The sequence below is a fragment of the Oreochromis niloticus genome, linkage group LG7, assembly GCF_001858045.2.
Source record: "Oreochromis niloticus isolate F11D_XX linkage group LG7, O_niloticus_UMD_NMBU, whole genome shotgun sequence".
Classification (NCBI taxonomy): domain Eukaryota; kingdom Metazoa; phylum Chordata; class Actinopteri; order Cichliformes; family Cichlidae; genus Oreochromis; species Oreochromis niloticus.
In genome coordinates, this window is record NC_031972.2 from 49,926,201 (window position 1) to 49,951,215 (window position 25,015).

Consider the following 25,015-nt stretch of genomic DNA (forward strand, 5'->3'; position numbering starts at 1 on the left):
TCAAGTTTAATTTATATAGAGCCAAATCACAACAGTTGAGTCAAGGCGCTCCATTTTTGTAAGGTAAAGACCTTACAATAATAGAGCGAAAACCACAACAATCAAACGACCCCCTGTGAGCAAACTGTTTGGTGACCGTGGGAAGGAAAAACTCCCTTTTAACAGGAAGAAACCGCTGGCAGAACCAGGCTCAGGGAGGAAGATGGGACAAAAGACACGCTGTGGAAGAGATTATTAACAACTAATGATTAAATGCACAGAGGTGTATAAAAACACAGTGAGGGGAAAAGAAGGTGAATGAACACTCATTGCATCATTGGTAGCCTCGAGCAGCCTAGGCTTATTGAAGTGTAACTAAGACAGGATTCTGGGTCACCTGATCCAGCTCTAGCTACATTATCACAAAGCAAAGTTTAATCCAATCTTAAAAGGAGAGATTGTGTCTGATGAATCCAAACTTGGAGCCTGGAAGCTGAAGGCTCTGCTTTTCTACTTTGAAATATGCTAAGAAGCACAAGTGAGGCCGCAGTCTGAGTGAACTGCTCTAGAGTGGTGGGTATGGTGTTATGGGGTCTTTAAGATGAAATGGTGCCTGATTATTCAAGACCTTGTATGTGAAGAGAAGGATTATGAATTCAATTTGACAACCTACTTTGAGTTTACTAAACAGCATTCAAACTCACAGCAGACAGATTCTCGATCTTATGAGTCGAATTCCAAAAATACTCTGATCAACAGCACTTGTCACTGGATTCCTGATAAAAACCTCATAATACAATAAGGCGGTGGCGGGATGGTGCTATGAGTGTACATAATCTAGGAAAGGATAAATATAGTCAAAGTGTCCTTGAAGAAAACCTAGGCTGGGGAAGATGGTAAACAGATGCTTCCTGTCAAATCGGAGACGAGAAGTTCCTCAAATCCAGGAGTCCAAAGGCTGCAGATGTGCTCAGCAGTGCTCAGTGTTAATGGCTGCTTAAAGGGTTTCTATAAACCATGTAGTAAACATGAGAACATTTCTAGAAACACGTTTTAACTTGGCTTCTTATTGATTTTTTTTCCTGATATGCAGGAGGGAGTTAAGAATGCTGTGTGTGAACAGTAATCCAGCCCAACTTCTCACTACATTTACAGATGGAACATTTTAGCAGGCAGCTGCAGAAAACTCAAAACCGAGCAATAAATTCTTTCAAAAACAGACGCCAACTCCTGAACCCTCGCGGGAATCATCTCGGATCCATTTGGCAGAAAATAAACTGACGTTGCTGTGTCGCCATCTAAAAAAAAAACGCGTGAAAAAACACAACACTGGAATCCGGGCAGCGTTTACTTTATAAATGAATTTATTTAGTAATACAGTGGTATACTTAGAAATGTGTTGCAAAGGAAAACAAATGAAAGTAAAATCAAAATAAATAAAAAGAATGTCAGCCACACGGGAAAAAAAAACTAGTGTCGGGTTGAAGCAGTGTTGTCATATCAAAAGAAAAATAGTACTGATGTGCCATAATAAATTGTCTTAGTACAAAAATACATTTCAGGGCACACAATACAGCATCCAGTATCACAAAGAAAGGAAGGGACCACGCTTCACAGCAGCCCCCCACAAATACGTCTTTTAAAATCATTTAAACCGAGCACTTCTCTATTTTGTAAATAAGAATAAAAAGTTTTCTGACAAAAATGCCTTAAGTAGTGTGTATGTTTGTAATGTGTGTACGTGTGTGTATACGTTGGTAGAAAAGTCGGACTTATTACTGCTTATGTCAGTTCCAAGGCTCAGGGGTATAACCAGAATACAAACATAACCAATGTAACCACTTTCGCTTTTTTAAACAAACGTTTTCTCTTTTATACAAAATAACAAAGATGTACAAAAGTTCATTTACAGAGAACCAAGGCCATATGCTAGCATTATGTACAGCCACAACTTAAACATCTTCTAGCTTGTTGTTGTTGTTTTTTTTTTGTATTTCCTCAGACTTCATATGCATAGCAGTAAAAGAAAGCATACCTTTTTCATCAGCCTCAATTATTCTCGTGTGCTAAATCCGAGTTCACCGTTTTTAGGAGAAAATGCAGAGACGACAACTTCTTTTTCTTCTTCTTCTGCTTCTTCTGTAGTGATCGCTACAACTGAAGGAACCGATGTTTTAAAGTTTCACTGAAAAGTTAATATGCAGATAAGGCATCACTGCTTGCAGTGTACGATGGGATTTCTCATGTGTTGAACTTAGTAGTAGCAGGCTTCTGGACCTGAGTCATAGCACATGCATAGATCTCTAGACAGCAGGAGTTTGTAAAATCAAGTCAGTATATTTATCTACGGTAAAACATCTCTACAAAAAACACGTTTGAAACAGAGAGAACCCCGCTGGACGAGCGTGTGTCTGATACTAATACTTAACCTTCATTCTTCATTACTGTTTTTTATTTTATTTGTTTAAATCTTGATGATGCCTACGTCTTCATGAGTCACGCTGAGCAATTTCTCAAGTCCTCAGAGATCCATCATGAGTGAAACGCATGACCACAGAACTCACAAACAAAAGTTTTGCATATACAAACTTTGCTGTTTGTGAGTTGTTGTTTTTTTTTAAATTTTGTTTTTATTTTTACAGTATGCAAAAATCCCACTGCAATATTAAACAAGTTTTCAAAATGATCCTCTTTTGTTTAGTTTTTTCCTCCACCGCTCTGAACTTTTACAAAATTAGCTAAAAATGTCAAAATGTGATTATTCAGTCTGTGGCACTGGTCATGCATTCCAACTCCAGTTCCTTTTGTTTAAATAACGTTTTCATCTTTATTTTTTGCAAGCCTTGTAAGCACCAAACCAAAAAAAAAAAGAAAAGAAAAGAAAGAACGAGTACAGCCTTGGGGATGCTGGACTCTGACTCTCCTTGTGTGTGTTTGTGTTTTTTAAGTTTTTTAAATTTTGGGCACAGTAAACAACGTGAGTTTGAGTTCATACTTCATCGAGCATTGTGCACCGCAGAGCGGGCACAGCAGGGGAGACTCGGGTCCCCTGCTTTATCACATTCAGTAACAGGCCAGCTGTTGCCCTCTTCAGAAGTGGTCAATGAGCACAGACACACAGTTTGCACCCACCAGGTAGTTTGGGTCTCCAGGGAGAGATTTGTTCTGCCAAGTTTTGGGATCACCTGCGGGGAACAAGAGACGTGACGTCAGCTGATGGAGAGCAGCTTTAAAATACAGAAAACTGAAACTGAAGGTACTCGAAACAGGCGATTTAATAAAAATGCAAAGGCTGGTGATTTCAAATGATAATGCATAAATTAATGAAGGGTGTTTCATGAATTTATGTTCCTCAGATGAGTGTATGTAATTAAGTAATACTTAATTCATTTAATGAATTTCAACATACTTATTCCACACATGAAATTAGAAGCGACCAAACTAGCAGGACTTCAGTTAAAAGGGCCTGTACACCTGGCTGACCTTTGCAAAAGCATTCAGCGCCAAGTTAGTGTCTACGTGCTGCCTCGTGATCTGAAGTCCTTGCTGTAATGTCATTTTTAAATCAAAAACTAATTACTTTACTAATAAGAAAATTGCACTAAAAGCAAGAACTTTGAGTGTGTGTCTGTTTACGGCACTAAATATACACCAACTGGCCACTTCATTAGGTGCACCTGTTCAACTGCTCAGTAATGGGCTGGTGTGGGCATTTTGCAAAACTGCTGATCTATTCAGATTTTACAGCACAATCACCTCAAGTTTACAGAGAATGATCTGAAAAAGAGAAAATATCCAATGCTATCATGTCAGTATGGAGCAGAAACCAAGAGGTGGTTTCAGGCTACAAACCTTAACCTCTTTAGACTTTATGTCAATATGAAGCTAAATCTCTGAGGAATGTTTCCAGCACCTCGTTGAATCTGTGCCATGAATTAACGCAGGTCTGGAGGCAGTTTTATATTTTATTTCAATCTTTACCACAGAGCTCAGTCATGCTGCAATTTCTTCCTGTACTGAAGACGAGCCTTTACTTGTTCATGTGGACCATGAACATGATGACTATCCATCTTTAATTTCCTCCTGGTTTGTGGGAACTATGGTAAACAGATAACTATGAAATGCTGCAAATTAAAAAGCTGCATCTAAATTAATTTCTACATAGCTGGATTGTAGCATATTCGGTGACATATGATAATGTATTAAGTAAATCATAGCTGACATTCACTAAATACGAACTAATCACATACAACTCATAGTGACTTCTCAATAGATTATATTTAAACACAAGCGCACCCAAGCACTTACCTTATACCTTGATTATAAAACATTACCCTATTTTCTTACATCTTGATTTACATCTGAATTTAAGTACAGTATAGACGATAGGATACTCATATAAAGGTTTCTGAAACTAGATCTATCAGTTAACATGCCTATAAATTTCTTTCATTTCATAAAACATCTTTTTACTGGTCATAACACTTATCTGGCATGTAAAACATCACAAACTGTGACATTAAACATAAAAATTCAGCAAATGAAGACCAAGAATTAAACAAGTGGGCATTTGTTCTGTAACTGTAAAATTTCAACATTTCCGAGAAATTCTGTTTAATACTCCATAGGAAAAGCAGCAAATCCATCCTAAATAAGGAGTGGAATGAGATCCTGTTTGGAATTTTCCTCAAAGAAAAGTTCGATGTGCGGTTGTGAGCTCATATTTGGTATATCTGCTTGATATGGTCGGACACGTGCTCATGATACTTTCGAGAAAAGCACTCGTTTTCTATAGTATACAACTCTGAGTTTTCAGAATTATGGAGACATCCAAACATAATGATGCCAGCTCCTTTAATAATTCCTTTTAATAAACGTATATTGGGTGTTGGCTCCAAACGAATGGAAATCCAGTATCACTGGTATCACTTCTTATCTAACAGTTTAGAGCAGGGGCCTCAAACATAAGGGCTCGAATCAAAGACTCCAATGTGGCGCACTGACTCCGATGTGAAAGACAGCATGAATTTTTTACTTTTAACTTTTCATACATTTCATACTTCCTGCTGATAAAGACCTCCCCAATGGACATTTATGCTACTGTTATTTTACATATTTATTTTTTGCAAAAGTTGTGCTAACAGATTACTTTCATTTATTGCAGCAGCTTTTGTTGATGATGTAGAAAAACTGAGAAATACTGCTGAAACTACCATTTTTAAAAAATTATAATAGAATATCACAGACATTAAATGTGTAGTTAAACAGAGGTAAGTTTCACTGGTATGGCCCACTTAAGATCAAAGTGAACTTTTTGTGGCCAGCGATGTTATGAAAAAAAAAAAAAGTAGAGGTTTTGCGTTTGACATCCCTGGAATTAGTAGATTTCAAAACGTTTGGTCTAATGATAGTTTTATAATGTCATCCAACCCACAGACTTGGTGTTTGTCTACAACGGCACCTTCATCCACAGCTGGTAAGATTTTCAAGATTAAAAATACTTGATATTTGCAAATACTAGCTCTTTATGTCTATTTATAGTTCATATAACTAATTAGAACTAACAGAGAGCCCAAAATAAATAACACCACCACCAAAGAGCACATGTATGATGAAAAGGTGAGGGGGGGGGAAAAACAGAAAACAGATGTGAGTGTTAAACTGATTCAGAAAGCAATGAACTCGCTTTGCTGAACACCAAAGTCTGCCCACAGACCCCAAAAGGACAGAGAGAGGACAGCGTACCCGACGAGGAGTCGGAGGATTTTAGAGCAAAAGACCAACCATCAGGGGTCATTGACGCACAGTGAGGTAAGCGCAGCTCCACCGGCTTCAGGAACTTGAGTCCATGTGGGCCACACATCACCAGCGGACTAAGCAGCGTTTCTCCTGCACAGATAAACAACCAGAGTTAAACTTCACAAACCAAACACCTGATTTAATAGTCTGTTACTAGGCCATCGTAGTAAATAAGAAATATATGCTTGTTTAAAAGTGTGTAACCACCAGTATAACCACTATTTATTTCCCTATCTAGTTCACGGTCTTTTTTCTGTAGTAGTTTCTATATTGGTTTTGAAACTCAAAGAGAATTTCTACAACTATCCAAGAAAAGCAAAACTTAAACTTTGATTTTTAAGATTTTCATGTCTGATAGCTCACATAAATACAAAAAAAAAAAAAACACCACAAGGCAGGCCCCACCACCACCACCAGGGCACCAGAACAAACAAATAGATACCCCAAAACAGCTCTCCACACAAATCCACTAAGTAATGTAATTGATCACTGGGGACCAGAGAGAGTTTTTCAGAGGTGGCAGGCATTCTCTCCAGACTAACGTGATCTAGAAGAAAACATCTATATTCAGTAACACAGAAATCATTTTTCAATTTTTAATTCATGAGAGTAGTTTCCTTAGTGATGCATAAGGTGGTAAGAAGTGTGTGTGATGTGTTTGCTTCCACGCCTTACATCACTTAAAATGCACAGTTTGAAAAACTCATCTAGGAAGATAAAGCCCCTGCATTACTACAGTCAACATTTCACAAACTTCATCAGTTTCCTCAGATTCTGTACCATGTCGTAAGTTGATAAATCTAGGTTAGGGAGGATCTCTGTCCAGCACTGAGGAACTGACCTTTCTCCTTGTCGAGGGGGGGCAGGATGCTGTTGTCCCGGCACACCTTGAAGTAAATCTCCTGCTCGACACTCTCCGGGATCGCACCCTGGGGGATGATGATGCTGACGCCCGTCTCAATAGAACTCAGGACCCCTCCGTTACAGTTGAATATCCCACGGGCAGTGGCCACCACCGTGTGCCCTTCATCTTCGTCGTCATCATCCAGTGCACTGGGGCTGAGGGACAGAAGCAGAGAGGAGAACATCATCAGTCAAATCAGTGTAGGCAGAGAATAATGTACAGCAGAGGGCACCAGAGCAAACCCCCTGTGCGCAAACAAGTTTCTCTCCCTCACTCAGCAGCTCAGTAATTACTTTCTCTGAGAACTCGATGCTACTAGGGGTGAGAACATGTCTTACCTTACAGGGATGGCCTTGGGAATGGCGTTGATGTTATTGTGCTGGTATTTGGGCCTGTTGTCTATAGTGCGTGTGAAAGTGTCCAGGCCACTGTCGTGATCAAGGGGCTGCGGTGACAACTGAGGTTTCCCACTACTGTTGCTCACCACACTGGGCTTGCTGAGGAGGTCCGTCTTCACCTGTGTGTCATTGGGCAGCAGATTGTGGTTGAACTTGGGGCTCTCAAACTTGCGCTCAAAGGGTCGGGCTGCACTGGTGTAAGGCTTCGGGACGTAGCGGTTATAGCTAGTTGGTGCAGGAGTGCTCAGGGTTTTTGGGGGTGCTGCATCAGTGCCATTGACCGGGGATTTGTCGGGAAGGCCCCTCGGGGGCAGGTAACCGCCCGGTGTGGGTTCATCCCTACTGGTCGGCCTAAGAGTTGTCAGCTCAGGTTTAGGATTGGGTGAAGTCAACGGTTCAGGTACGGAGTTAGCTGGAAGAGGATATAATAAATCAAATAATTTAAATACAGTCTTGATTAAACATACACAAGAGATTATATATACAGTTATGTACTTTACATATGCACTGAAGAGTTTAGCTACTACCAACAAATGAACAAAATCAAGATTTTTTTTGCTAGATTTACAGTACTGTGCCAAGCTTTGACACTCAATAGAGATCTTTCATCAGCAACAAGCACAAAAGGTCCTGCCACAGATAGTTTTGCTTACAGTTCTGGTCTGACTACCATGCAGCCAGTCTGATCTCACAGGGAGAGAGTTTTTTTAAGCCATTATCACTTTAGGGACAGTCCTACAAAATTACATAAACACAAAGAGGTAGCAGTAGCAGGAGGCACTATGTTTACTTTACAATGCATGTGTGCACAAAAAAGGCTAAAAAAATAACCCCCAAAACATTCTAGACAACCAATGGTAGTTTGGAAACCACGGTCTTGTTTAAGAAATCAATTTAAGAACAAGCAAAAAGACGTGAGAGGAAGCAACTGGAAACAGTAGGAAAAGAAATATGAAGATATGTATATGACTGTATATGAGTACAGAAGGAAAAAAGTGGCCGAAAAAGGCAAAGCTTATTGGAGAAAGCAGCCTGTAATGCAAGTGCTCATGTCAATGGCACAGATATAATTCATGTCATGTATATGTTATTCATGTAATAACGTACACACGAAGGTTTGAAGGCCAGCAGAAAGTTTAGGAAGCTTACCATCGCCAGGACTGAGTTTGGGCAATGTGGCGGGTGGAATGGCGGAGGCCGGGGGCCCATACTGTGAAGAGGGACTGATCTGCGGCAGAGGATCGTATCTTTTTTCCACTGGACTCACTTTCTCCACAGACTCAACTCTGCAGTTAGATGGCACAAACAATTATTATTCAACAGCTGCGACGACTTAAAACCTGAGAAATGTTGTACAACAGGCAGCACTTTTGGCACAGGCTGAGCTGTTATACCTGTTGTATGGGTACGATAGCTGAGGTGGTTTGGGCAGATCATGGAAGCGGTTAATGCCAGGAGCGGGCTGGCCCATGGCCTTGCTGTCAAAGCTGCGACGATCAAAGTAGGACAACTGCTTTCTGTAGTATTCCTCATCCTCATCTGGGTCATAGTGGTTGGAACGGACTACATCATCCAGGGGCTTGGTGTGGGGCTTCTGTGGTTCAGGAGCCCTGCAGAAAAAGACAAACAGCAAATTGATTGACCTATAGGCAAATCAGAAACTGTGCACTAACTTAAAGTAGAGTCTATGAGATTAATTTATCAGATATCTCTGAAATCAATATGAATCTTTACAGCTGGGAAGCTCAGGCAGCCAATGACACTGAGGCTAACCTACAGGGCTTGTGGCCTCCACTAGATGGAGCTCAAACTACAACAAATCAATTCTGAGACTCCTTTTCAAGGATCTTATGAGCTGTCCTTCACTCACCTACCCTGTAGTCTGGGGTTTTGCAGCGAGGGTTACATACCTATAGGAGGACTTCTCCTGCTCCAGGTTGCTGAGGGAATTGGCTTTGAGGACTGGTCCAGGTGCTATCACAGGTTTAGGAATATCTGCAGGCTGAAAAAACAAACACAGGCCTCTGCTTTAGTGATTCTTGCATTAGATTTAGATTTTGCACACATATCAATTATTGTGCCTGAAACATGTAAAATAATTCAGGCAACAAAAGATTAAAAAAAAGAAAAGAAATATCTCATATAAACAAGCATGCGTTTTCAAGATAACTACATATCAATGTAACATAACAACGTACCATATCCTGTTGGACTCCATTTACACCCTACCTTGTATATATTATTATCATAGCCCATTTTTTTTCTTTTTAAATAGGATTTTTATTCAAGATTATAGCTATCTATATTTAAACTAGGACTCTAACCAGTTTGCTGTTATCAATACAAGTACAAATATCTGAAATGTGATGAAGTTAATACAGAGTTCTAACATAAAGGTTTTATTGTGTTACTGGGCCAGAATCCTTGGAGTAACTAAGGTGAGATAAACATACCCGGAGTACTGATGAATCGCCTCCCTCTTTAGCCCTGTCCATAGAAACCGACCGTTTATTCTCAAACATCTTGACCCTGTTGAGCACTGACTGTGGTTTCATGGCTGGGTCCTCATCCGGGTCTTCCTGGGGTGGAGGTGGAAGAGGTTTGGACCCTGGAGTGATTGCTGGATCGCCTGGGGAGGGTAGGGCCTCTGGTTTAGGTGGAGGGATGGTGGGTTCAGAGTTTCTCATAGCGTCATGCATCCCTGGCTTAAAACCCCGGTTTGGAGGCCCAGGCATGTAGGACGACCTCAGACCAGAGTCACCATAATACTGCTTCGAAGGCTCTGGTGATCGAGGGGAGTTAATGGGGAAGCTGTGGGTCTCTGCTTCATACGGGGAACGTGCATCGTAGCCTGCCGGAGGGAGAGGTGGTGGAGGGGGCTCATCGTAACGAATCGGTCCAGGTTTACTGTGGCGAGCTCTGCCATCATAGCCCACTGGCGGGGCCTCATCATAGCGTGGCTGAGGGGGCTGTAGTCCCTTCCCGGTCCATCCTCATAGGGGGACCGGGGATTGTAGCCCATGGGTTGCTGGTGGCCCGGCTGGTACCCTGCGGGCTGGGAGGACGAGGTTTGCTGGTCATAGGGGGGCCACTGTTCATTGTAATGAGGCACACGGTTGTCGTAGTGCAGGTGAGAATCAGTGTTGTGAGGCTTTGGTTCCGTGTAGCCGCCTCCATCATATCCGTAAGGCGGGTGGTCGTATTCGCGGTATGGCTGTTTGTCCTGGTACGGCGGCTGGTGACTATAGCTCATAGACTGCTTTAGGCTATGGTTGATTCGCACAGGGTCCTCCATATTGTAAAGATCTTTCTTGTACATCTGTGAAGAAAAAGATCTAAATGAATGCATCCATCACATTGCAAACTTTTAACAAACCAGTGCTGCAGGACAGAAAGCAGCCAGTATTCTCCCAACACCAGATTAAGATTAAATTAATTAACAGGAAATAAACTAAAACCTTGAGAAGTTTAACAATAACATTAACCAAAGAAAATCTCTCAACCAATTAATTAAACCAAGATCAAGTCAAAGTGCATTTACTCAGGCAAACCTTTTCCCATTATTAAAAACAGTTCTGAATGCCTGTTTGACAAGATGCCTTTCAAGAATGGTGGTTATCCATATTAACACAAGTGAATTTTACATCTTTAAAGTTTGATAAATGGCACACTAGCAAGTAATTTGTACATTTCTGAAAGGCCTCGTTTCAAACAAATGATGTGTAGCCTGTAGACAGCAAATCTAGTTACAGTACTTCCTATGGAAGGTTGATCTGTTGGCATATACAGAGGGCATAACTACACAAGAGAGACATAATGCAGTGTGCAGATGCAAGTTTGTTTTTCCATAGGGAGAATTGCTCATTGAAAGGAATTTATTACCAAGAGTACTGTCTGCAGGTTAGCTTTCATCATGCAAAAAACATTCAGTTTGCATATAATGCAATGTCAAACTACTGGCACTACGACAGACGACACATCTACCCACTACGATGCTACTGTGACACTATTTTTCATCTACAGAAGAAAAGTTAAAGCTGAAAGGAACCCAAAAAACATTAGGAGCCATGCAAAGGAAGTAAGGCAACAGTTAGGGCTGGTTGTGGATGTCTTCACCCTGGTCAAAGACTCAGATGTACCAGTCCTTCTGGTCTCCCAGCCCACTGTGGTGCATGTGGACTAGTCTGTCACACATTTTCTCTGGAAGCCAGAGGCACACAGTGGGCTCAGTGAGTCACACAGTGTGGGCGTGTCATGCAGAGAGCAAGTGGAAAGCATGTGTGAGAAGACAGGCAGTTAAAACAGCAGGCTGGGGCCCAGGCCCGGTCCGAGTGGCTGGTGAAACAGCGGGTACCTTTGGTTCTGGACCAGGCAGTCCAGACGGGTGGGGTTCATGTGGTGGTGGTGGGGGCTGAATAAGCTCAGGGGCAGGGCTGGGGCTGCTAAGTGAGTCAGCCTGAGGAGCTGCGGCTGCAGCAGGCGGCTCCTCTAGGTGCATACCCTCTAGCTGTACAGGCTGCTCAGCAGCAGGGGTTGCTACCGACGTCGGAGGCAACGAGGGCATGGGCACAGCAGCCTCACCTTGCTGTGAAGTATTGTTAAGAGACATTTATAATACAGCCTGCCAAGGGCACAGAAAGTACAGCTTACCCCAACACCATGATCTTCTTCCTTACACTGAATCAGTTTTACACCAGCCAGAGAAAGCGCTTGCAAAAATGTGATTAGAATCGATAACATACCAGTAGCTTCTAAAAATATTTATTACTTAGTCAAGAAACTTTTAATCTTAACAAAAAGGTCAGGACACATCACTGAATACAAAGGAGTAATTCTCCTCTGCTCTTCAGCCATATAATTTCACCCATGCATCCATCTTTGAAAGGCAAAGCCTGTCTGCAATGCCAGATATGAACTTTACCTGCTGCGGAGCAGCCATCTTGAACCCAGCAGGGTCTATGCGATTGGCTGGGTCAGGCTGCACGGGGTGCTGGTATCCAGGGTAACCAGGGGTGTCCTGAATTACAGGAGGATCTTCTCGCACAGGCTCTGAGGAGCGGGTGATGGCAGGCTCCGTGGGCAGACCCACCTCATCATTCAAAGTCTCATCTAATTCCTGGTCTGTGTATGCTCCACCTTCTGTGTCTGTGTCCTCATAGTCAGAAGTGTGGCGGCTGTCTGTGCTATACATTGAGTATTCACTACCTGGTGCTGAAAGGTAGGACAAGCGGTCATCATGGATATCCAAGTCATCCTCTGTAGTACCATCCGCCTGAACAGAGCAGAGAAACCGTCACCTGATGGCTCATTTATTCACAGTAATGGTGTTCAGTGCAGCAGAATAGACTCACCTTGCCCTCTGACACCCACACCAACTGGTTCTGCTGTTGCTGGATGGTTTCCTTTAGCGCTCCATACCAACCATCATTCATATTGTTCAAGTTGATGGTCGCTAAGAGAATAGTTTAAATAACAGGCAGCTCATTAAGAACAAAGCATCTTAAAAAAAGACAATTTACATTTTTCATTTACTGGTATTTTTATAACTCTCTCCCACTTACTGGTGAACAGGTGGTGATTATTCTTCCTCAGTTTAATGGCTCGCTCATAGAGCTTCCTGGCACTCTTCCTGGACTCTGGACACAACCTGGTCCTCATGTTCTTCACACCCTGTTTATTATCGGGATTTAGGAAGACTACAATCGGGTACCACTGAGCATAGTTCAGCCTGTCCACAGCATTTGGGGTGATGTCCAGTACAGCATGTTTGTCCTTCATTAAGAAAAGAAAGAGTTATTTTTAACAAATGCACGCACACAAACAATGATATATCATTTTAAAAATCCATGCACGTATCATAAAGAGAGGCGTGCTCACTCTGTCGATGATCTGCTTGATAGTGTGAAGACGAATTATTCCTGAACTACGCTGGTCTGTTCCTGCATCTCTCGGTTCACTCTCTAGAAAACGAGGTAAGACAATTTTAAGACAAATACATTTTCTTGAGTACTAAATGTGTTTTATGCAGTTTACTGACATACTTGCAAGCTCAAAAAGATCTGGCTCTTCTCTGGAAAGCTTTTCACGAGCAACATCAGCAATAGGTCCAAATATTACAACCGGTCTTAGGAAGCCAGCTGCACAAGGAGAAAAGAAACCGTTTACAGACTTATAAAACTGTACTGTTACTCTTAAACGGGCTAACAGACATGTCAAGACACCTCACCCTCTCTCAGCACAACTCTTTCATAAGCTGGGAACTTTGTTTGGACTGGCTGTGAAGAAAGATCCTCTCGGCTCTTCCTCAGGTTCCTCTTTGAACTACGAAGACCACGGAACCTCCAGAAGTCAGCCCTGTCTCCACCTGCTGTTTTGGGGAGAGTGTATTGCACACTGGAGAGCTGCTCTGCTCTGTAGACAAAAGCAGAGATACTGTCATTAGGACTAATTATCAACACTGCCAGTACACAAAGACATCACACACACACAAAACAAACAAACAAACAAACAAAAAAACCCCACAAATATGGAGATGAACTACAACTGGAAGGAGATGAGACGGGATGCTTTCACCTGTTTTTGTTGGGGATGATGCCCCTCTCCACCTCCTGATGGTTCTTGCCAATGCGAATAGCCAGCCAGGAGCCCAATTTGCCGTTGTAGAGGGTGTCCACCACACGGAACACCTCGCCCTTGTTAAAGCTTAAACCATACGGAGATTCCTTCTCATACTCAAAGTGTGTCCGGATGTAGAAAGAGTCACCGACATCTGATTCCACAATCCGCCGATATACTGAACAGTACAGAGCGTTAAGTCAGTATCAGCAAACCAATCAGCTTATTAGATAGTTCTTAGTTCTCTTTTCACTTCCTTTACCATCTTTCTTCTTCTGGGCCAGAATGGTGACCTCTTCACCTTTAGGAAGGTCCAGGAGGAATAGCACCGCCTCCTCTCGGATTATGTTTGCAAAGTCAACATTATTTACCTGGAATTTGGAAAAAAGCATGTTTCTAGTTTATGTTTTTTATGGTTTTCACACAAAAATGTTTTATTTTCGATTTTCAAGTTTAAGCAGAAGATTTTATTGTTCAAGGAGTACATCTCAGAAAATGTAAATCTCCATTTAAACAGAGGTTCGCATAGCTTTTCCTGTTCTCTGAAATGCCTGGGTAACTGCAGGTTTTATTGCACTACAAGAAGTCAAGTCATTCCTCAATATACTCAGAGAATAGAGGAGGAGGAACAAACAGTGAGATATACGACTGTGAGGGAATGGGACAAACACAGCGAGAGGAAACGGTGTTTTTGTGTGTGCTCCCTCAGGGCTATTGCTAAGAGACCAGCTTGAAGATAGAGGAATTTTGGAGCAGCCAGTGTGTAACACCATGAATAAATAAGGGAATGTTTCAGAAACATTTTCCATAAAACACTGCTGTTTACACGCACTATGATGTGCCCAATGTTAAAACAAAATGGCTTATCCCATTTTCCCCTTTTCTCCCCAAACTTAAACAGCTCCCCTTTTTTGTTGTTTTTTACATCATGTGTGTTGCAGTTTGTCTCACTTCACAATCAGCTTATGTTAAAAATAATCTTACCCTGAGAATTTGGTCGCCCTCCTCTAGGCCCTCCTTAGCGGCTGGACTATCTTCCAGCACTCCAGCTACGAAGATGCCCACGTCGTTCCCCCCAGCCAGCCGCAGACCCACACTCTCCCCCTTTTTGAACTTCACCAACTTCATGCTTGGCCTGAGAATAAAGACAATTGCCAAGTTCATTTCTTTTGATATAACTTAAATGTCAGCCAGATTTCTCTACAGAACATCTAGAGTGATTTCAGTATTTTGGCTAATAACCACAGTAAACATTCTCAGACACAACCACTGATCACTCTGCGTCCTGCTCATTCAACTTGGCAGCTCACCATTAATGGGGGACCCGTTGCCCTCGTTTTCAGCTACAAATCTTCATTACGGCACACTTCACAGCTCAAAATAATCCACAAGCCCTTTTAACTATACCCTTCAAGACCACCCTCCCTGTTGTATTTTCTCCCGACTGGCTGAACCTTGAAAACAAAACATGTGAACAGCAGGTGGGAGGGGCTGCTGTGCTCACAGTCAGACCTACACTTCTGAGATGACCACATTAAGGGTATCCTTAGATACTGCGCTTTACAGATAAGTGATGCAGACTGTGCATGGAAGCATTTTAAAAGAATTTTCTAAATAACAGCTCTCCCGATGTAGTCAAAAGTACTTTTTTTCCCCTCCAAAAAACTTGTGTGTGTGTGTGTGTGTAGGTTATTACTATAATGTAAACTTTACCGTAGGATGCTATCATCATGGGCAGTAGTTGGCACAGGAGCATCAGAAGGACTGACAGGCAGGTCTACATCTGGCTGTCCGGGCTGAGCATAGACTGGCTTGGGTTCTAAATACAGATGAGCAGAGATTCATGTTATTACGACAGACAGATGACGAACATGTAACACCGACTGTACATCATCATAAACAAAGGAATATCCCCATCCCCCACAGAGACAGAAAATGAGTGAGAATAAGAACAACAGCAACAACAACAACAACAACAACAACAACAACAGACACACACCAGAAAAAAACAGTGCATACATATAAGCAAAATATTATCACACAGATTCTTGTGTGCACACACGCACACTCAAGGCACAAAGTGTCCTGAGCTAGGAAGTCAAAGAGAGAGGCAGCAGAGTGCTGGAGGCTGGGGAGGAACGTCAGACTCGATCAGCTCATATGGTTTATTTTCACTTGGCTCCAGGCAGACTCAGCCAGGCTCAGCAGGCGTCTGGATCTAACTTTTTAAAAGCGCAACTACCAAAAAAGGGCAAAAATAACTGTTTCGAATAAGAGTTCATGAATTCATGTAAATTTTCTGCTGCAAACGATAGACAGGGCAATTATAAACCGTTGCTCAAGAGTCACACTGATTTACAAATGACTATTTTTAGACATACAAACTAATTTACATCTGACCTGGGAGGGGTGGGAGCTGTTTCTCCTCTCTGCCTCCTGACTCCTTCGGTTTGGGCAGAGGTACCTCCTCCGCTAGCTTCGCTGGTGTTGAAGCCGGCTTTGAGATCCGTTCATCGTCACGACTTCTGTGACTAAAGATGCAAAAAGATGTTTTTGTATAACTTCTCTTTAGAACATGAGGCACGAGATCATGAATAATGCATTCTGCAGATGTAGTGCTCCAAGGCAACATGAAACTGTCTCTTAAACAGAACATGCATTTGCTGAGAATAGCTTCTTTCTACGCCTGCATCTTAGTCTTGAAGGTCATCACTTTGTCTTTCCAGTCTTTTGTGCTCTATTTTTAGAGCAGCTTATCTAAGGTGTCAGAGTGGGTTCTGTCCTCCAGGTGAATTTCACTGTGAGGCTCTGGCTTTAGACCAGCTTACTTTGACTTGCTTTAAAAAGACAAACTGCATAAACTACTGTATAAACTAATATACAGTGACAAATGATGTCCAAATTTCCATGTGTTTTGACAAACAGAAATTTCAGATGCTGATTCTGGGAACAGGAATAGGAGGGATAAAGACAGGCTTCCCAGTGGCATAGATCTGTGGCTTTCCTGGTCACATGGCTAACTTTTTGGGAAGAGTGCTGCTTTGTTCACAGACTGTGTGACAAAGTAACCACAAAGGATCCTGCTTGAACTGGCTGCACAGGAACAAACTTCTTTTCATCCCAGCCAGCACTTAACTGCCAACTTCACAAGCTGAGAGAAAGGGTTCCAGATCACTGATCAGGTTCAAACAAACAAATCAAATAGCATCCTGTCACAAAAACTCCTTCCGGTTAACTGAAATACACAAGGTAGTGTACCTGTGTCACTGTTTAGAACATTATAGAGGTTTTTGCTTTTTATATCTTAAAAATTACAAGAAACGATGAGCCTGATTGTAAAAAATAGGGAGAGACTTAAAACAGGCAGCTGGAGATGGCCTTTTATAACTGTGTGCCACGCTTCCCTTTGTGGCAAACATGCAGTTTTGTCCACCAAAACATTAAAAAGAAGAAGATCCAGTGACATATTCACATGACTCTCTCATCTCGAGAAGAAATGTCTCTAAATAATTGATGTCTGATATCAACAACAACATCCATCAGTCAATAATTTGCTGTTACACAAAAGACCGATCTTCAACACACAAATTCATCACTTCTTTTAGAGTGAGGGCTGTGAATTTAAAGTCGTTTGTCAAAGTCCCAACAACTCTACTGAACTACATTAAATCTAATAGTTTATGTAGTAAATCCTCAATATTCAGATAGGGAAATGGAACCATATGATTGGAATTCTCCAGCTGCTGAAGTATAACCAGAATAACCAGGTGGAGAAAAATCCCATTCAGCAACAGCTTTGAATTATGGCATCATGTTTAAGAGTTAAGAGCAGTGAGCTTCTACGCTTAGCAGAGCAGAGTCTTGATCTGCTTTCAACCGTAATTTTGACCAAGACCGACTCTTTTGTGGCTTAACAGCTGACTTTTATTTTTTCTCAGGTCAGTGAGCAGAGTGAAAGGGAAACAACTGTGGTGCTCTATTGAGTTTAAATGAAGAATTAATGAGGTACTTTCAAACAACGTTAGAGTCAAAAGAAGTGGTGAATGGAGTAATGGTTGGTGCTAACACTAAACCTTTCACGAGAAAAACAGAAAAGATGAAGGAAAAAAAAAAAGCTTGTTTTAAAGCATGGAAGCAAATATCATCAGTTGTGGTTACTTAAAAGATGTTAAAGTTTTACTAAGTGGTTGCATATAACTTATTTTAATTTCACTCATTTGCAAATTACTGTCTTAACTAATCAACAACAGTCTAAAAACCAGTAGAGAAATGATGCACAGGACAACCCAGTACCAAAGTGGTTATATCCTTGCATTCTCCTGCATTTCCAGTCTGTCTCTACCAAAAAACAAAACAACAAAACAATTTCCCAACATCGGCTGGAGAACTGAGGAACAGATCAATTATTACATTAATCATAAATTAACCCTAAACCTGAGGGCTCAGACTGCTCCAAATACACTAAGGGACTTTTTTTTAAATTTACTATTAAGCAAAGTGACCAATAACATGGTTTTGAACTCCACCCACATTTTGGTGATCAATGTTGCTGTTCAAGTTTGAATCTGTATTGTTCTAAACTTCACTCCATCAAAAACAGAGAAAGTTGCGAAGAAAAGAAACACTGAATAAATATGTACAAAAATAACAACTAATTTATTTATTTCCTGAAAGCCGGGTTGATGTTCTTTACCTGCCATTGCTGATTTGTGGAGGTGAATGTCGGGAGTGGTCTGAGGGTTCAGATCGTCTGTCTGGAGAGCGGGAGCGGCTGCTACGATGTCTGTCATGTGATCGATTGGAATGGTCGGACGCCAGAGAATGGATATCTGAAATGTCTGATTAAACATAAAGATACTGTTAAACGGCCGCAGCCTGAAAGTTGCCCTGACAAGTCTGACTTTCTTCCTATCCACTCATTTGAGCTGAATTCACATCACTCTCACCATCTCTGTCAGAAGCGTTGGCTGAGGGAATACTGTCATCGAGGTCAGGGATGTTCAGCAGGGTCGCTCTCTCGTCCCTCTGAACCACCATTTTTAGCTTGCCCTTTGACCTTTCTATCAGCTTCTTGGCATCAATCAAAGAAAGGTTCTCTGTCACGGTGCCATTAATCTGAAAGAATCAGCAAAACAAGCCATCAGAAATGACACGAAGTAAACATTCGTACACAGGCACAGAATTTGAATTAAAAGAGAAACAATATAAATGGTGACATGTCTGGTGTTACACATTTATTATCTTAATGGTATGAGATCACATTAATGTTCCTCCCCATAACCAGTCTATGGATTGAAAGAAAGGATCGAGATGTGACGTTGCTAAATGTGACGATGTCCTTCTACACAACATGTTCCCAAAACATTAATACAATGAGACAAAGTAGTACATATGGCACATCCTTCTATCTGAATCAGGTTAGATTATAAAAAGAACATGATCAAACATTTTCAGTTTATCTTCTATGTTTCTAGTTTCTGCCTTTCCCCTCTCACCTTCAGTACAACATCCCCCTCCTGGATGTTGCCATCCCTGGCTGCCAGGCTCTCAGGGGAAATGTCCTTGACAAAGATGTGGCTGGCCAGGCGCAGGCCATATTCTGCTTACAAAGTGAACGACAGCAACAAAGACAACGTTAGCACAGAGTTCACGTGACAACACCACACTGACTGCGATTCTGCTGACATCTGCTTCTCCCACTGGGATTAACAGTACTGATTAAAGAAGATTAATTGCTCTTTTACTTAGATTTACTTGAGTTTACTTGGATTTTGCTGTGGCTGGCAAGTTTTATTTGCTCTGGCAGTTAACCAATGCTGATTTGGAGGTTTTATTCTCTTCTAAAAGAGAATATGGTTGTCTGTTAATAGTCATGTAAATCAAATGGCAGGAGATTCCCTGCTTCACTGGCCACTCTTCTGACTTCCCTTTTTATCCCCGACTTTGTGAGCCTCACCTTCATTTTTGCGGGATTTCACGAGAGTGACTTTGGCGGGCCGAGGGGGCAGGTTGTGTGAGCGGCGGTCTGAGCGTGGGGAGAGACTTCTTTCCCGTGAGCCGCTGCGTTCACGTTCCCTGTCCCTGCGACCGCCGCTCCGCCCACTGCGCCTGCCCATAGCACCGCCTACACCACTGTACGCGCCACTGCGCCCACTTCTCGTTTCATATATCTCTTCGTCGTAGCTATCCTCCTCCTCGTCATGCTCTGACATAGTCTCCCTCTCTCCCAGGCGGCCCATGGGGACGTGCACCTTCCTCTTGCGCCTGATTGTCTAAACAAAGGGAATAAGACATGAAATGAGCTTGACAACCAACATGAGCCAGGCACTCCCCTTATCATGCACATTTCTCCTGCTAGTCAACTACCAAAACATATGAGAGAGCCCAAATAACCCTTATTAGTAATATACATATCTCTGCTACAAACACTTTTTAAGTCTGACTACAAAATGAGCTTTCCAAGAAGACCTCATAATGGGATGTGACACTCACAATTTTGGCAAGCTTCCCACTCTTACGAAGCTGCTGAACAGCGTACGCGTGCTCCACATTATCCATGGAGACAGCGTTGACCATAACGACTCTGTCATTTTCCCTAGAGAAATGAGATACCAAGAACAGACAGACAGTGGAGTCTTTATGGAGCAGGCAGTGTAATTTAATACTAAAAAATGAGCTGCATGACTGGGTTCCCGATAATACAACTAAATCTTACTGCAGTAGGCCTTCTGCGGGGCCTCCTTTCAGCACGTCTGAGATGACAATGGAGGTCTCACCACTCTGAAAATGAGGGTTATCCCGTCCACCTGAAATGGCTATCCCAAAGCCAAACCCTGGTGCCTGCACACAGAAATAAAAACAAAACACTAAAAAGATAAGGATGTGTGGGTGGACCAAGACACTGACTGACGAGTGGAGACAGCTGGATTTAAATTACCACCTCCTGGTACGACTGCAACAAAATCATTGTTTGTAAACCACCTCTACAGAATACAGCAGTCAAACACTTTGAAGCGATGCAGTTTGTGTGCAAACAATGTGCACAAAGATGCCAGATCAGCACTTGTGCAAATTATTTATGCTCCACAGCCAAAAACATGGAATCGTGTAGAAGAAAAGCTTTGTGATAACTCTGCTGTTTTGTCTGTTCCACCTGCAATTAATTACACAGTGAGCTAACTCCCTACATGCTGTGATCCTGAAAATAGCAGGGAAGAAAAATGTTGGGATGGGAGATAGAGGGAAAATAAAGTAAACCAGGTAGGGCAGAGAGCTTTTAGGATAGGGCATAATTTCAACATAGACAATTATAGAGAGTAAAGGAAGGATAACAGATACCCACCCTGTGTAGCGTTACTGTGTGCTGTTCCCAAATGACTGTCTCCTCCATTGCTGCACTCTGAAATGCAAAAAAAAATAGCACAGTGCTTAACACATAAGCTCCAGAGTTCAGAGAAGAAGAGTCAAAATAATTCATTCTTCCAACTGATAAAAGGTGGAAGAGTGGCTCCCAAAATACATCTGACAGCGTCTCCTTCAGCAGTGTGTTTAACCTTTAACAAAGTCTGCATAAAAGGTCAAATGTGTTGTTTTTTAATGAACAGAGTAGGCGTTATCTGTCCAAGCTAAATGTCTGCATAATGTGTAGAGTAGCGTTTACCACTTTTGCAGCAAAAGCTACTTATACTGAGATACTGAAAAAATAATAGAGGCTTTAGATTGCTGCTACTTTATGAACATCAGCCACTTGGGCAATCTAGGCTACATTTCATTATTCATATCGCATTATTCATACTGCAAATAAAGGATGTAAAGATTATAAACAGCAAATCGACTGTGAAAGCACACTGAGAGACTTTAGTAAAAATAAATAAATAAAAAGGTGAACACAGAATATTTTAACACACACTAATAGCACTGATTTTTTTTTTCCTCTACCAATGTTCCTAATGGAAGGGGAAGTGTTTCATCACTGAAAATTAAGACAGGGTACACATCAGGACGCTTGTTTGTTTCACACTGTTGCTGATTCACAGTGATACAGATGACACAACAGAGCACAGCAAATAGCCCACGCACACACCATAAACATGTTGGTTTTTAGACCAGACAGTCTTCTTTGTAGTGGGTCCACAGTATGAGGTCCCAGGTTTACAGTGCAGTGAGTACAATAGCACAACAGAAAAAGATCCTCCTTCATTAAATAGGGCCACACTGGCAGTAAGCCTCTAAAATTGAAGGACAACCTCGGCCCCATTAACAACCAGAGGATAAGATTAAGGTCACCTCAGTCAGCTGCTGGGTTAACGCCATCCTCTGCGACCTACAGCCCGCTTCTTATCTCTGCTTCTGTATCATTTTACCTCCACTGCAATCTCACAACACATTAGACATTCAAGGACTGCATATAAAATACTACGAGGTGATTCCCATTGGGGCAAATTACAACCACCATCACAGCACTTAATGCAATAACCCCCATCTGTCATGCAAAATGATCCTAGCCCTGTGATCTTAATAGGTGAGACTGCCACACATATCCCCTTCTGCTTTGCTGGTTATTTCTTTGACACCTCGAACGCTTACAGTATAACCACCTATGCAGAAATCTCATGTTGCGGTACATTAAAATGTGATGAAAAATGAGCAAAGGGAGATTACTCTTCACGCTGAAAAGGAGCATTGGTTCCAGTGCTTAGACCTGCCACTGAGACTGCTGTCGACGTGTTGGCAGCTTCAAACGCAAAACATCTAGCAAGCGTCAGTCCAGCTTCACACTGAAAGACATTTTGCAGCACATCAGTATGACAACTTGATAATGGAAGTGCTATTAAGCCACAAAGAGCAATAAACAGCTAAAAATCTTGGATGGTCTGCAGGCCAAATACTGAACTACAGACCATTGTGATTTCTCAGGACACATCTAGTGTGGAAATATTATGATGAAATCTTATATGGGGAATAGGGATGTTCAGTTAATCATTTTTAATCAATCAAGCTACCTGTCCTTAATGGCATCCATCGATTATGAAAACAAGATAACCTATCCCATTACTTTTACCCCTAAATTCATCCCCCATCAGAGTGTGGCAGACAAAATGTAAAGTACTAAGGGATTGTGAGCCCAAGGACGGCCGATTTAATCAACCTTAGACAGCAGTTAAGATTCAGGGAAACCCTTTTGTAAACAATTAAACTGTATTTTGCAATATTGCACAGTTTTAAGTCATCACTTTACCAAAATGTGTGTGATGAGAAACACTCAAAAACACACCCAGAGATTCTCAAGTTGAAAATAATAACAGCCATGCTGCTGCAGAAGCAAATGTCTGAACAAAAAAAAGTAACTCAGATGTGAAGAAAACAATGTCCAACTTTTTTTTTGTACAACAGAAATCATATTCAGAGGCAGCAGCTTAGCTGACCGACTGCTGCTGTGCCGTTTATTGTTTTAGCACCCTGGCCTCCTTCAACACATCATCCTTATGTCTGCTGCGACCTGGCGGCCAAGTGCCAAAGATTAGCTGGCGTCTGGGAATACAGGCAGCTAAATAAAATGCCACAAGTGGCCCCAGACGTGCTCAGCTTGGCAGCAACAGTCACAAACTCCTCAAGCAGCTTATAGTGGGGCTCACACAAGGAGGGTGAACCAAAGTTTGAACAGGGGAACTCCCCCTGGCCTTTCACACTGAATTATCTGCTCTTGAGAAAGGGTGGGGTGGGGGGCATCTGAATATAAACAAGTCTGGTGAAAGCAGAGGAATGATGTCCCACTAGAAAGTTTGCTCTTTCAGGGAGGAGGATTTATGCACCTTCTTGATCAGCAGTGTGCAAATGCTGACGCCAAGAGCTCAAACATTTTGCCTAAATTTATAGACGCTTGCCTCTAACTGATAAATTGGGGGTGTGTGTTTCCAGTTGATAGTCAGACTTTCAAAACTCCTTCATAAGCATTTATGCAGCATAACACAAACACGTACGCCCACAAACGTATAATGTTTTAGAGTGGGTTGCAAGAGATGTCAATTTAGTTGTCTGGAAAACATGTTTAGAGGACGCTTATTAAGCTCCACTGAATACAAATAAATCACTGAAAAATTGCAATGGGGCAAAACAAAAGGACCAAATACCAAGGGAAAAAGACGAAAAACAATCTCTCTCTCTCTCTATCACATGCACACACCTTTCACTGTGAAGGGATATAATTTTGCTTCCTCCTCCTCCTGCAGAGCTTGTTCCTCTGGTAACAGAGGGGGAACAGTGTGGTTTTCTAGTGGCCTTTCAGGACAGGTCTGAAGGTTCCTCTAAACTGTAGGAAGTAAAGTAAAATTAAAATAAAATAAAGACAGGGCCAAATCAATTCATAAAGTTGTTGTTTTTTTGTGGCTCAAATGAGCATTACTATTTTTTGCCATAAGATCTAAACAGTGCACTAGTGACTTGATATTTGTCAAAAACAAATATGTTCATTTCCTGTTCCAAAAATGTTGAAAAAATTCTTTTAAGTAAACACAAAGTAAGGTATGTTGTTTTCAGTGAAATGAGCATAGGTTGCTGTAACGTTGCACCAACATCCCGTGACTGATGACTTTCAGTGCCATAATGTGTACACCCTTTACAGCCACAATTTGGTGCCAAGAGAGGCTTCATGCCTCAAGCTAAAGCCAGGCCTGGCAGCCGCTCCACAGTGAGACACACCATGTTGGTTGGGTCATGCTTGGGGGATTACAACTAGGCAACTTGGGAGCCAACAGTACAACACAGATGGACTTTAATGCAGATGGAGAACGGAGAGGAAAGCTCTGCTCAAAGGGGACTGTGTCAAATCAATGCACAAATGGTAAAACAACATAATCATCAATAAGCCCACTGGGCTTTTTATTCCTCTGCAGAACAAACTATTATAGCATGTCCATAAAATACTGCTCTGCCAGCAGTCTTTCAAGCTTTTAATTTCCACTTGTAAATCAATTACAGACTGCTACTAACAATTATTGTCATTACTGATCATAGCTCATCTTCCTGATTACTCCTTCAGCTGCTCTATAAACCAAAAATCATGAAAAATGACCAACCTAGTTTCCAAACAAACAGATGATGTTCAGATTTAAGAAGCTAAATCTAGCTTTCTTGCTCAAAATATAATTAAAAATAGTAGCTAATTTTTGGTCAATCAAGACACGGTCCCAGTGACAAATAAAACAATTCAATTCAACAGATCCACTGAGCTTAATGCTCTACTTGCAATGTACAAAGGCACATGTGTATTTTGCAAGTTTAGGGGCAAATGGCTTCTTGTTACAGGTACTATCTGTATGCC

General features: G+C 41.7%; 1 protein-coding gene across 1 annotated transcript in view; it reads right to left on the reverse strand.

Annotated features, from left to right (window-relative positions):
* Positions 1 to 1,325: 1,325 nt before the first annotated feature.
* Positions 1,326 to 25,015, reverse strand: part of tjp1b (tight junction protein 1b) — a 57,583-nt gene continuing 33,893 nt past the window's right edge. Inside the window, 28 exon segments of the mRNA XM_013270540.3 lie at positions 1,326 to 3,164; positions 5,725 to 5,868; positions 6,620 to 6,837; positions 7,021 to 7,492; positions 8,230 to 8,366; positions 8,475 to 8,690; positions 8,991 to 9,082; positions 9,534 to 10,048; positions 10,051 to 10,399; positions 11,435 to 11,665; positions 12,002 to 12,352; positions 12,432 to 12,532; positions 12,642 to 12,852; positions 12,958 to 13,040; positions 13,122 to 13,217; positions 13,307 to 13,491; positions 13,654 to 13,873; positions 13,958 to 14,066; positions 14,680 to 14,830; positions 15,409 to 15,514; positions 16,096 to 16,226; positions 18,389 to 18,533; positions 18,642 to 18,810; positions 19,191 to 19,294; positions 19,652 to 19,967; positions 20,188 to 20,290; positions 20,411 to 20,535; positions 21,038 to 21,094. Coding sequence (XP_013125994.3) covers positions 3,070 to 3,164; positions 5,725 to 5,868; positions 6,620 to 6,837; positions 7,021 to 7,492; positions 8,230 to 8,366; positions 8,475 to 8,690; positions 8,991 to 9,082; positions 9,534 to 10,048; positions 10,051 to 10,399; positions 11,435 to 11,665; positions 12,002 to 12,352; positions 12,432 to 12,532; positions 12,642 to 12,852; positions 12,958 to 13,040; positions 13,122 to 13,217; positions 13,307 to 13,491; positions 13,654 to 13,873; positions 13,958 to 14,066; positions 14,680 to 14,830; positions 15,409 to 15,514; positions 16,096 to 16,226; positions 18,389 to 18,533; positions 18,642 to 18,810; positions 19,191 to 19,294; positions 19,652 to 19,967; positions 20,188 to 20,290; positions 20,411 to 20,535; positions 21,038 to 21,094 — 5,232 coding nt within the window. The 3' untranslated portion in view covers positions 1,326 to 3,069.